Source organism: Platichthys flesus, chromosome 1, assembly GCF_949316205.1.
Source record: "Platichthys flesus chromosome 1, fPlaFle2.1, whole genome shotgun sequence".
In the NCBI taxonomy this organism is placed as follows: Eukaryota; Metazoa; Chordata; class Actinopteri; order Pleuronectiformes; family Pleuronectidae; genus Platichthys; species Platichthys flesus.
Window position 1 is genome coordinate 26,052,273 of NC_084945.1, and position 14,399 is coordinate 26,066,671.

The following is a 14,399-nucleotide window of genomic DNA, read 5'->3' on the forward strand; positions in this document are numbered from 1 at the left end:
ATATAGCAAATTGTTTTAGTTTTAGGATACCTATAAAGTAATACGTAACAACATAAAACAATCTGGGGAAACTGTTTTTCGTGAGCTGAGTCTTTAACTCTCCTTTAGGCTATTCTTAGTCTAAAGGGCGATCACCTGACTGGAAAAGACTTGCTCTAGGAAAGAAGGAGCCCCAACAGCAACAAGACGTCACCTTCACATGCTTATGGTTACAGCCCATCCCACATGGTGGCAATGATCCAGATGCCTTGAGTGATCCACTAAAGCCAACTTTGACATTTGAGATGATAAGGAGACACACACTGTCAGATCCCCTGCTGACACTTTAAGATAGTCTTCGGTTGTCAGACATGATGTAGTGGTTCAAACCAGAATCGGATGGAGCCACATATAGCCCTATGGCTCTTGGACCAAATCCCCAGAGACTCTCTTCTCTAGGGTACACTCAACCTTTATACTGTTCACTCTCCTTCTCTAAAGAAAGCAACCTCTCTAATAGGAGCTGGAAGTCCCCCAAATTTAAATTGTAAAGCTACCTGAGTATGTTGTGAAACAGGGGGAAGAAACTAGGGATCTCTTGATTGGTAGCAGCTGTCCTAAAAAAAAAGAAGCTCTTGTTTTGCTTGTAAGGTTAAAGTGAGTTCATACATGAATCAGAGAATGGTTGTACAGTAACAAACTCCTGATGCTGAGTAACTGAAAACATTCCATCAGCACTTTTTGTCGTATTTCTCCTCATATTAAATTACCGCTGAGTCATTTTATGATTGAATATCATTCTATAATATTTACAATGCACTTGCACTCCTTATCTATATACTTTACTGTGGGTGCTTGTAGAGAAGCTCGTTTCTGAGGTGCATTATATGAAGAAAGCTGGGGAAGTCTGCCTGTGCCTGGAAAGAGTCATCAGAAGGTTAAGAATGAAAAAAGCAACACACCTGTTTTTGGACACTCAGAGGCCATGAAAAAAGCTATAAAACAATCTTTCTATTCTATATGAAGTCTTCAGCGAACAGTCCCGCATGCAGCAGATTCATATTAACGTTTGCATTCAGTCCTTTTATGACCACTTTTCTAATACTCACTCACTGTTTTATCACCACCATGCTCCACCTGCAGGTAATATTATTGCAGTACCTCATTGACGGGCAAATAGTGTCTGGTATATGGTATCACCAAGCTATGTCTCAGTTATTATGGTTAAGTGAATGATGCACAGTCTGGAACTTTATGTTATGAAGAGTTCTTTCCTTACACCTTGTGTATTAGAATGTACGTTAAGCCATGTAATCCATAATGTCCAGAATCTTGAAATCACTGATGGGAAATGTATTATCTATCAGTCATTTTGACTGATACTTGCTGGCCCTGCTACCCAGTAACTCACACAATGTACTTCATTGTACCCTCCCATAATTAGACGAAATGGACTAACTATCAGACAAAGGGTCCAACAAACAGGCGGGGTGATAGGTTGAGGGAAAGCCTGTCCAGAACTGAATGAGCCAAACAATGTGTGTGTCTTTTGGAATTTTAAACTGTCCAGTTTAGTGTTTACTAGAGCGTGGAAATGAACAGCCATTCAACTGAGCAGTAACTGAGCGTGTGACTTCTGAAATTGCCACCAGTTGTTAAACTTGGGTTTAAGGCCTTTGGTGAAAATAGACTGGCAAGTGTGCGTTAAGAGCTCATAATAACTACCAGAGTCTGGGAATGCAGAGGACATGTGGTGGACAGACAGTCAGCTGGCTGCTGTGTTGGTCTGTCAGTCCGTCCCTTTTCACGCTAAGATGTGTAACGTAATGAGAAACAGAGATGAGATGATGGATACCAGAGAGGTGATGTCATCATGCAGGCTTCCATGATGCTGGTATGATGTGATCTGATTTGCAATGACTCTTTTACTAAGGTCCAGGTGCACCAGCCTAACATCCATCAATTCATCCATCCACTTTATAAAGAGATGATCTAAGCTTTAGCTTTCTGAACAATCTGAACAATGCCAATTGGCCGATACATGCCTCATTTTGAATTCAAGTATTTGAACTCACAAAAGCCTCAACTTTAAGCTGCGTTAATTAATTTATGTATCAATGGATGAAATAAACATAGAATTGTGTAATATGCATATAGAGATACCAGCCAACTGAACCAACTTTGCCTCAGCTCCATGAATCATTATAGTGTCTTCATTTTAAATAATTCATGGATCTTGATTTTTTTTTTAAACTGACATAGTAAGGGGACTGGTATAGATATTTGCAATTTGGTGCAGATTGGAAAAAAGATTGTGCTATAGTGAATTTAAAAGTGGTTTCATAAAGGGGCCATGGGTAGGGGCATACATTCTACTGAGTTTCACTCGAGTTCGTAAATGTTACTCATTATGGTAACACATCTCAGCAAGAAGCCTCTTGCAGACTCATTTCAAAGCGATATTTCTATGATTACCAGTATAGTCTTTGCCTTGTATTTCCCCATCTATCCACCCTGCACCACTAGAAGCAACAAACTCAGAGTTGTTTGGGGCTTGCAATATAAATATATTACTTGCTTACTTCAGTCCATTGTGTTTTTTTTCTTAAAAAAAAAAGGTGCTTTTAGCATACATGAGTAAGATTGTGATGTGGAGCAGCATCTCTCTAGAGAAAAACTCTAGATGTCTGATGACTGTACCACTCAGACCAGCTTTTTGTATCACGCACGCAGCTTCAAAGCTCATAAACTCAACCAAACTGTCGGACCCTAAAGAGAGTTGGAGCAGGCAGATGAGGTTTGGTTGAAGCATGAATGCAGCTGTAATACCCTATGTGAAAAATGTATTTCTCAAACTACAGTAGTACTAAACATGCTAACTAACATAAAATGACATTTATAAAATATAACATTGCGAATTATTAATAGTTAATCATAACATTGCACGTTAGCAGGCTCTTATTTGTTGTTTGGCCGAAAACTCAAAGCACAGCCAAGGCTGATTGAAATACCATCGGGCAAAGTTCTACAGGTACTGTATTTGGTCATAAAGCAAAGTTCTGGACACATTGGAAATTTGATATTTGTGATCCCTTGTTATACACTATACAAGGGATCACAAATATACTGTATTTTATCTTGAGGGGGGCCTGAATGCATTTATCAGATCTCATGGAAGTACAATCAAACCAATTGAGGATACATTTCACGCCAAACCATACAACACATGTGAACCAAGTGGTGGTTGACACATGAGGGAGGGCTCACCAGGATGATCACGCTGTAGAGATACGTGTTTCAGTCTGGACGACAGAACTGACTCACTGCCAGGCTGCTAATGGATGATTGGATAGATTTATTGATTCTCCAGACAGATCCTCAGACGATTAAAGGTTAACACAGCAATCAAACCAGATTGCCTGATATGTCCTTTGGAAACACGTCTCCGTATAATCAGCTACTTTTTAAAATGCATTGCTTTTGAAAAGAGATATAACCACAGAAAATAGGTTTCCCCATCCACACTGTTTTAAGTATCAAAAAAGTATATTCACAGCACTGCAGGATTGTAAATATGACCTCAATGTTTGGAAAATTATCTGTATTTTCTGACCCTCTTTAGAATCAGAGCTATTTTATAGTCTGGTTAGTTTGTTGTCCGCTCTTTAACCACATGTCAAGTAGGGAGCAGCCAGAACCATACACATCCTGTGTTTTGCAGTACATCGGTTTGTGACATGGACAAATGTTATTATGTAGAAAGAATGTTGTTACTTTGTTCCAATCTTTTACATTTGTTCCAACTCTGTCTTTGAGCGTAACCTTTTTCCTTCACTTTCTAACAAATCGCTTTATGAGAACAGTCTTTACTGATGTGTTTCAGATCTGTAGTTTTTGTGTAAATGGACTGTTGACTTTTTTGTCTGAATTAATGAGTTTCTCATCAAACATGATTCATTTACATATTTTGATGTTGTTGCTGATATCTATTATTAATGATATTTTTTAATGTAGGTTTGACTTGAAAATATGCACATGCTCTGATGTTCAGACAACGAACCATACTTTAAACTGTACCTATTACTGATGTGTTGATATATTTGTCTTTAACTTGCCTCCCTCCCTCTTGCGCTTGTGTCACCTTCAGGCCCTGAACAAGAAGGAGCACCGAGGCTGTGACAGCCCTGACAATGACGCCTCCTACGTCCTCACCCCCAGCACTGAGGAGAAATACAAGAAGATTAATGAGGAATTTGACCACATGATGAAGAGTCATAAAATTGTTAGTTGCATTTTAGTTTCTGATTCTCAGTTTTTGACCAACAGCTTAAAACTCCGCTGACACAGATCACAGCAATGCTTATTAAAGCCTTACAGACTGTAAGCCATCAGCTTTTCCTTCTCACATCTTCTCTGCAAGGACTTCAACTAAACATTTTCCGATCCTATATATGTTTCACATTTTTTGCAAAAGTGCTAATACTCTTATAAGTATTAACATCTGTTGCTGTCTCTGCAGACCCCAGCCCATCAACAGCAGAACTTCATGCATGTAGCACCAGGCAACATGTCATACAGCCCGACTGCAGGAGGAGGAGGAGGAGGCGGAGGCGGAGGCGGAGGCGGAGGAGGAGGAGGAGGAGGAGGAGGAGGAGGAGGAGGAGGAGGAGGAGGAGGAGGAGGAGGAGGAGGAGTGACTTCTCAGGCGCTCGCTGCAGCCACAGCAGCTCTGGCTGACAGTGGGATCCTCTCCTCACATCACTCGCACCTCCACAGAAATTCTCCACAGAGACCCCCCAGCACTGGGAACACAGGTGTGTGAGTATGGGTGTGGTTCACATTCTAGGGAAGGGCAGGTGATTTCATATTTGCATTGCTCTTCGATATCTAAACTGACGGTTCAACTCAGCTGAGTACACTCAATCATAGGATATGCAACATCCATCTCCAGATTTGACAAATTGGAGTGTATTACTTAAGAGTAAAGGTGCACAAAATAAGCACAGACATTAATACACACACACTCGGACATATGCTCAGTGGCCAAAAATATTATCGCTGACTTGCATCTCAAATGAAACCCTTCCTAATGGGACTTAGTATATCTACATTTAGTTTGCAGTCTTGCCTTCCCTGTGAATAGTTCTCCTTGACTATAGTGAGTGACAGCATATTTCAACAAAAGACAGTTTGTCTCTATTTTAATTTCATATTTATGATAAACTAAATAGGTAATGGTCAGGAAAGAGAAGGAGTAGTGAAAACTTTGCACCATGTTTGAGGTTACAGTGTGTGTGTGTGTGTGTGTGTGTGTGTGTGTGTGTGTGTGTGTGTGTGTGTGTGTGTGTGTGTGTGTGTGTGTGTGTGTGTGTGTGTGTGTGTGTGTGTGTGTGTGTGTGTGTGTGTGTGTGTGTGTGTGTGTGTGTGTGTGTGTGTGTGTGTGTGTGTGTTTATCTTCAGGTGGCCTGCAGGGCAGCTCTGATCTGGTTCTTCAGAATGGATCTGGGCCAGTTGGTATGTACAGTATTTTCACTTTCTTACAGGAGTCACATTTATACAGTACATACACAGATAGTAGTTCCACTAGGAGAAGGGGAACTAGGAGGCATACATGAGGCCCCTGTAGAGTCTGAATACTGCAGTAATGACGTTCCCATCTGCTCCTCTCATCTCCTTTAAAAGTAGGACAGAGGAGGAAAACCCTCCTCCTCAGGCTGATGTAGACAGACAGGATGTAGGCTGACAGTCTCTTAAACATCCTGCCTGTCTACACACATCACACTACTTCACTACAAATGCCAAAATACCCCAGGTCTATGGACTACATGCTGTTTCCAGCAGCCTTTCTGACAGGCTTTATCTGCTGTAACCGTCTCTGTGTGTGTGGCTGTCAGTCTACAGTCATTCAGTGTCCAGCAACCTGCTGTGAAACCTGCTTTTTCAGAACAACTGTATATCCAACCTTGGGACATTCATGAGTACATCAATGTGTCATGTTGTTACAGTATATGTTTAGTCTGAGATTATTTTATTAAAATTGTGCTTCGAACTTTAAAGACCTTCTGGACAGCTCCATGATCACTGAGCAGAAATATCTATAAATTTATAAACTTTCAAAAGTCCTTTTAAATGCATTTGAAATGCACAGTACTAGATGCTTACAATTCTCAATAAAACATATTTTTTTATTGATTCAAATGTATGCAGTCAGACCAATGTGACTCGTCTGAATTAAATATGCATTTAGATGTGTTGCCTTTTTCCTACCAAGGTGGGACTTTTAACAAAAATTATCCCATAGTAATAAGTAGGTAAAAGTCAAAAAAAAATGCTGCTAACTAGCCTGTATCCACAGTTCTTGTATTGGTATTCCAAAGTCTTGTCTCTTATCTTGCAAAATTAAATAGAAAAGAAGAGGTACAGTTGCTGATGATGATAAGGATGAGGATGATGAGGGTGATGATATCTCATTGTCAGGTGAAGGTCACGACTTCACATCAGACAATTTCAGCTCAGTTTCAGTTTAAAAGCCAGTGGAGGCATCATTGTTATACCAGTGAAATGTCCCATGGTTTGTCAGGTCTATTTGTCTCTACTGTAGGTCCTCAGCTCTCACTGGTGTCTGTATCCTTACAGACCTCCCTTCCTGTCATCTCTGTTCCAGAACAGCATGTCCCATATGAACACTGCCATTATGTAATATCAAGAGCACGAAAAGATCAATTATTCATTATGATCTTTTGTATAATATATAGCTGTACTTTCTCCATTCTCCTAACACATCCTGCTGGTGGACAGTCATGTTTCTACAGCACTTTCCGACTCTTCAAATATTTGTAGATTTGCACTAGAGTAGACTATAGAGGCTCTGTACAGATGCAGTGCAATTTGTTTTTAGGTAACATGCAGCTACAGTGCACAGACCATGCATACACTATGACTCCAGCATGTCTGAGCTAATATTCTCCATCACTCAGTCAGCTCTGCTGAAATGTTGTTACCACCAGTCTGAAGAATGTGTGTGTATTCTTCTTTTTCTCTATTCAGTAAATGGTTTTCTGGGCTCACCTGGTGGAGGCAGTTTGGGGAAGATCATACAATCCAAATCACCTCCTCTCCCACCTCCTGGGAACAACCTGGTCCTCGGCAGCCGTAAAACTGATCTGCGAGTGGTCATACCCCAGTCCAAAGGAATGATGCAAACACTGGTGAGTTTGTATTTGTCTCGTACATTAAGGACATCAACAAAAGTCATCACAAAGGTTATTAACAAAGAAGAATATCCTACACTTTTTCACAGATTTTTTGATGATGCAAGTAAAACCATTATGGAAAATGAAGAGCAGAAAAAGTTTACATATTCACACTTACTTACTTCTCACCATCGTACTGCAGTTTTTTTTTTACAAGTGGTCCATTATTGAAATTAACAAGAGCCTTTTTACCTCTGGCCTCATGAGGAATGTTTTGAGTGGATTAAGTGTTGTATACACACAGGTCTCAAGGCTTTCAGTGCCTCAGTCTGACTTTAGTTAAGAAGCAGAACAGTACATTATGTGCTCCAGGCTAAGAGAACGCAGAAACAAGAGAAGAATGGGGTAAAAAGATTCACGCTACCACAGAGTAGCTCAGCAACTTTGGTTTGACACCAACTGGAGCAAATGTTTGCAGGGTGTGCAAGTGAAAACATTTTTTTCTTCTAAAGGAGGCAGGGCACCATAAGCATAAGTCCCACTTAGTAACAATGTATGTGAAATAAGAAATATTTTTGTACATTAAATGTTTCTTCCCTAAATACACTGTATATTTTTTTTTTTATCTTAACCTTTGAATCATTACTTTCATAAAATACGTATGGTTATAAATTGCTTAAAAACACTAAATAGCAATATTTTGCTCAAAGTTGTGTGTGACATTGGAAACACTACAAACAACACATGAACACAATAATGACAAGTGGGGACTGGATGGGACATTGTAAGGGGTTGACTGGCTGGAAACACAGGGGCAGGAACTTATCAGGTGCTGGTGAGTAATGAATCAAGCGGACAGGAAGCGGGAAACTGAAACGACAGGAAATGTTAGTAACAAGACAATGTAAAACAGGAAATGCAGTTACACTGGATTAATAACTCTTCTTAACATCAGGGCAGAAAAAGATATTTATCCTTTTGTATATAATATGAACTATGTACTTTTTAACCTTGGCTGTAACTTTAAAATGAATAAATTGGTTGATTGTGAAGCCAAAACATCAATGTTCTCATGTACAGCATTCTAGTGTAATTTTAGCTTGCAATTTCATTTGTAGAAAGACCAGAAAAATTACTTCAGGGATAGTTGAGTTAGTTGAGTGTCACCTGTAGTGGTCTCTGCTCCCATGCTTAAGAGACCCCTAAAGGGAAACCTGCATATCATGAAATCCTGTCATTTACTATAAATAAGTCTTGAAAGATAACAGTCTGCACACGGAACAAAAGCAATACATTTCCTGTTGGGATGCTGTGGAAGTTCAAGTCTGATTTAGTGTCACACAATGCATGGAACATAAATAATATGTTGTTACATTCTGCTCGTGCCTCAGACTTTGGCACAAGCAAACGCTCAAAGAGTGAGTAACACCATAGCATCAATTCTGTTGATTACATGCATGGAATCTAACAGAGTTCATGGTTTGGTGAACCGACTCCCTGCTCAGGAAAGTGTAGAAGCCTTCACATCTCTTCTCTCAGATTGTACATTCAGCAGCTGCGCTGTGTTATTGAAGTTATTGATTTGCCCTCAACTCCCTTTCTGTTGCCCTTCCCTCCCACACTATGCTCAAACATGATGTAACGATTCTCAAACAATAGAAAGAGAGAGACTTGTGTTCGTCTTGTTTATGGTAACCAGGTGGCTCAGCACACTGGCTGTCAGATCAAGGATATTTTTATATTTAGCCATGATTCCTCAGTCAAAGAACAGGAGTGTGTGATTACAGTTGTTAGGAACCTTTATGTTGAAGTTCATTTGACCCTGCCTGAAATTACAGACATGGACAACAAGTTAAAAACGTTGTACTTGTTTCTAATACAAGCTTTTGATTAAGACTAAATAAGGGCTATTCAATATTATCAATACAAAAATGTGATACATTTTCATGTAGAGAATCTATAAACTCAACACTGTTGAAACCGATAAAGCAGACAGCGGTTTGCATGGTCTTCTTCTCTTAGATGAGTGTGTTGAATGTCAGTTTTAATGAGTTGACACTAACATTCAGTTGAAATGAAGCCGAAATATCCTGGATACAGGATTTACAGCATCAGTGTTTTATATAACATCAAATAAGTTTTTAAAACAGAACCTACCTAAAACAGACAACATAACACAGAGTGATAACTACTTTAATTGAAAGAAATTACTTTTAAATTTTGTCCATGTCTCCTCCACTTACATGGAGGAAGGAATATTTTAGAACCTTTACTTTATGGTTGAAACTAGCAAAGGAGGATGGAAGCTGCTCAGATCATGATTAGTTTTCTACTTCTCATTTAATCAAGTGAAGGATGCTTGTTTGTCGTCAGACGGGCGTCCCTCAGTTTGATCTCTCTGAAACTGCCTCTCACTTCCTCCTCTATGCCATTGTGTGCATGGACGTGTGTACACTACGTTTTGTTTATTGTCCAACAACAACTCTTTTGGATTGCAAATTTTCAAACGTATTCATTGACTGTGTATAAAGCTATATTCATAAAGAAATGAGCAGGTCGGGATTTCTTCTCAGGTTGCATTGTTTTCAGAGTTAACCAACCTAAAGTGTTGCAGATACTACACATATATTAGAGGGACAGGTGGAAGAAACACAATGTAATACTTCTGGGCAAAGTCACATTAGTTTTAGGCATACAGGTTGGTTAACTCTGTGTTTGTGTGTATGTGTGTGTGTGTGTGCGTCTGTGCGTGTGTGTTCTTAGCAGTGAGTGATCTCATTCAGGGTGATGTCATTTCTGACATTATCAGACTGGAACGCCAGCAGCTCGTAGGGAAGCAACAGAAAACTTAGAATGACTATTAGAGATGTCCAGTTAAAGCCACCAGTTCTGTGGCTTCACCAGCCAAACCAGTGCCAAAACAACATTGCTTTTGACCTAATCTTTGAGTGATTCAGAAGAAATTGTCAGTAGCTGTTTAGTCGTTCCTTAATGTAGCTGCATTTTACACTTCATCTTCTATAGCACAGAAGTTAACCGACGTACTTCAGAGAATAAGACTGCTTTTAGAGGACACGCGTGTTTAAACGTTTTTTCAAGCTTTTCACCCTCTATTTAATATATATAAAGTGGCGATGTTAAGGTATTTCTGTCTTAAACGGATATATAGGTTTTGGAAATTAATTGAAATTAGTCACTGACAGGTTGGCGAGTCACTGCTCGACTTTTCTGTCCAAAACATTTCATCAGCCTTGTCCTCTGTCTAGAGTGAACCCCAAACAAGATGCTGCCCCTCCTCAAGTTCACTCTCCAGGAACTGATGGTATCCTGGGAAATGTAGGAAAAAGTATTTGAGTGTGAGGTTTGATTTTTCCTTAAAAGGAAAATAGATGTCACTGGCTGTGAAGAGACTCCGTAGAAAAATGAATTTATCCTGACACTGTGTGGTTGAAATGGAGTATTACAACCCAAGAGTCAATGTATTAAAGTTAAATGACTAATCTTGGAGAATATAATCCTGTTTTCTTTTTCCAGAGCAACCAGAGAGTGAGCAACAATCAGTCCAACCAGCCTCTGTCCACCCCAGTGGTCTCCATCACCACACCCAGTCTGCCTCACCAGAATCTGGTCTACACCGGCATCGGCTCTACCTACAATGGTACCTGAGCATTATGTGTGTTTGCATTGTTTCACATTTATAAGCACAGCCCCTGTGGATCCAAAGAGGACAAAGGATGGTTAAATTACTTAATTGAATCCATCTTAATGATAACAACATAACAGAAGAACCAGAATAACATTAAATAATGTGCCATAATACACAAAGCTTCCCAGAGCGCTGTACCATAAGGGTTCAGTCTATGCTACGTATTTATCTATATTTTGTGATGGTATAAAAATATGAATAGATAAAAATGTATATTAAGATTTAAGAGTGTGATGTCATGTGCGATTTGCCTTTTATATATATATATATATATATATATCTATGGTTACATATCCTCACTCTCTCTTTGTCAGATTACTCCATGAACAGTGCAGAGCTGTCAGGCTTCAGCTCACCCGCAGGCTTGTCTGTGGGCTCCATGACATCGTGGCAGCAGCACCAGCTGGAATCACTGGGGTTAGTACCTGACACAGCTCCCCTTTGCCTTTCTATGACACATAATAGGTTCTACTGGTTTCACCAGAACAATGTTATCAGTTAACATAGTTTAAAAATGTACTGACACACGAAATAGGTGACCCAGAGCCCAGGAGAAGTTTTCTGAAACAGTTTCGGAGCTATTTTTGAGAGGGTGACTTGATGAAGTAATAAATGTATCATACATTTTTCAGGACTAATGTTATTGACCACTGATGAATATCTGACACTGACAACTTTGGTGATGAAGGATGAACTTTAAGCCCTCTACATAAATTGAAATAGCAAGTAGTTGAGATGTGGCCATTGGGGTTGTTTGGAAAAACCCATGTTTTTTAGCCACCATAAACTTTACATTTATAAGACCAAGATTGTGTTGTCTCTCTTCTGCCTCCTTAAAGTCCCTGCTTAAAAATAACAATAATGTATTATTTAGTCAAATTTTCTCAAAGAATTAAAGTTAACGCACTAAAGGCAAAACAACCCTGTGTATGTGTTTTACTTTTATAAATTATGCCATTAGATTTGGTGGTTTTAGTTTAAACTCATGTTATTGTTATCATATTGCAAAAGGTAATTGTTTACTTTATTTCAATAACTCGTGTTCAGTAAATCATGGAAGCAAAAAATTATGGTTTCTTAGTAAATGTGTTAACTTGATACCACAGGGTATAGTTTCAGAGTTCAAGTGGAAAATTATAGAATAGAAAGACTTAATTGTCATTGGTTTGTATATATATAATGAAATTCAGCGTTTCACTCGGTTAGTGCGTACATTTTAAATGATTAATAAATAAAGTAAAAAATGAATACATTACACATAATATATCACAGTTAAAAAACAGTATAGATAAAAAACATTTAGATTGAAATTGTCAAATCCGTAGTAGAGAGAAGTAATCTTTCCTGTATATAGACTGTATACAGTTATTTTTACCACTAGGTGGCGTAATCAACCTGCAGTAATGGCCTCAAACAGCACTCTTCCTCTCTTCCCTCTGTCTGTAGGCGGGGGAGCTCCAGTCTCTCCATCAACACCAATCACAACCTCAACATCAAAGCCGAGCCCATCTCCCCACCCCGCAACCACCTCAACCACTCTGTGTACTTGACCCAGGCTCACGGCCATCCTCATCCTCACTCCTCTAGCTCTTCATCTGCCCGAGCAGAGCTGGGGAGGTCTCCTGCAGACAGTGTTAGCTCCTCCTGCAGCTCCCACGAGGGCGGCAGCGACAGAGAGGAGCAGCAGCAGCAGCAGCAGCAGCAGCAGCACCAGCAGCACCAGCAGCACCAGCAGCAGCAGCGGCCGGACCTCCACTTGCTCCCTGTGAGCCTGTCAGAGGGCGGCGAGAGTCAGACGGTCAAACGAATGCGAATGGACAGCTGGGTGACATAGACCCTGCAGTGTCATGGCCACACGACATCAGGGCAAACACAGGAAGGACACTGTTATGCAAATTAAATGTCAATTTTATTGACGTGTTCTGTTATTTTTCATTAAGTTATCTCTGTTTTTATGTTTGATGATCAGATTTTTAAGAAGGATGATATTGTTAATTTGTCAGAATCTTTCCAATCAATAAATTATTCTGTGGAACTGATATACACATACACATAATATGCCATCCTTTGAATTGTGTATGTCTGAAAGTATGGCTCCAATTGCAGGACAATCTGTCATTTTTTATCCAATGGGAGGCTTGACAATAGCGTCGTCTGACAGTTTGTTCATGTTTTGGGTGGGAAATCATTGAATTACTGCTGGTTGTCTCCAACTGGGTGTCACCCAATTAATTTTTGATCTTCTCAGGGTTTGAGACATTGAGTCCAGCATGAAAGCAATACTCCGTCCACATCGTCATCAGTGTAACTTCTCTTCACACAAACACTTATTTATATCAGCCAAAGCAGTATGCTGCTTTTTCTAAATGTCATTTGTGAGTGATTTTATATTGTGCACAGAAACAGACAATGTTACAGTCAGATTTCCAACTGAAAGCCATGGACACTTGTTTTGTGTTTACTACAGAAATATGTCTTTATTGTTTTGTATATAGCATCTTTAATATATATCACTTTTTGTTGTACCTGTATATTGTTAAATTGTCTGTCGTATATGCCTGGTTAAAATATGACACCTCCACCAGATTTACAGAAAGTATATTTTTGTGGTTGATTGCCATTTCTCAAGGCATCGTCTTTCCTCTCTCATCAGGTTTCTGCTGGATAAATCTCCCCATTATATAATATGAAGCTACATGCTTTCTAGAGATGGACCCTAACCCTAACCCTATGGATTTAATGGATTAAAGAAGTCTTGCTCCTCAGAGATTGTGGCACATAAGATAAAAACTCAATCCCGGGCCTGTTGTTTAAATGTGGCCAGACTGATGAAGTGAGAGCATGGGATCCCATACATTTTTTTTTATGTTTTATGAATGGCTGAAAAAATATCATGTGTTACGGTAACTATGACTATACTATACCTTAGATAAATAAACAGCAGGCCCCTTGAAGACAGGATCAAGTAATCATCATGCAACTGAAGTTGCATTACAAAGTGGCAGCTGTGGTTGTATGTGTACTGCATTAGGTAACTTCGCCCAGGAAACCACAATAAAGAAATTAGACTTACATAATCAGACAAAGAGAAACTACTCAAACCAGGTTAATCTTTACTGGGTTATAATGTAAAATTAGTCTAAATATTTCATAAAATAAAAGCTAGTGCCCATACAGTATTTGTAAATAAATGCACACAGAGTGATGAACGGGAGTGTCACAACAGGACTGGTGATTTCATGAAATTTCTAGAGTTCTGAGGGACTGATTGGCTTAATTAAAGTCCTCAAATGATTCAGGCACTTCAGGCCTGTCTCTTTCATCATGCAATACACAATCTGCACAGTGCTGACAATTTTAGAGCTGGGACTGATCAACTTTGAACCTGAGAAAAGTGAGTTTGTGGCTGAGTACAAGGTGTATGTGGTGCAGTGTGCAAAAGCTGCAAGAAAAACCACAGTGGTTCCTCTGAGCATAAGAGTGGATGAGAAACTTACCAGTCCTAAGTGTGAACAGAAAGA

General features: G+C 39.5%; 1 protein-coding gene across 1 annotated transcript in view; it reads left to right on the plus strand.

Annotated features, from left to right (window-relative positions):
* LOC133955338 (myocyte-specific enhancer factor 2A-like) overlaps positions 1–13,647 on the plus strand; it is a 41,068-nt gene extending 27,421 nt beyond the window's left edge. The window contains exons 4-11 of the mRNA XM_062390135.1: positions 4,127–4,261; positions 4,499–4,556; positions 4,623–4,793; positions 5,440–5,493; positions 7,027–7,187; positions 10,707–10,830; positions 11,193–11,295; positions 12,325–13,647. Coding sequence (XP_062246119.1) covers positions 4,127–4,261; positions 4,499–4,556; positions 4,623–4,793; positions 5,440–5,493; positions 7,027–7,187; positions 10,707–10,830; positions 11,193–11,295; positions 12,325–12,712 — 1,194 coding nt within the window. The 3' untranslated portion in view covers positions 12,713–13,647. The remainder of the gene's footprint in view (positions 1–4,126; positions 4,262–4,498; positions 4,557–4,622; positions 4,794–5,439; positions 5,494–7,026; positions 7,188–10,706; positions 10,831–11,192; positions 11,296–12,324) is intronic.
* The last annotated feature ends 752 nt before the right edge of the window (positions 13,648–14,399 follow it).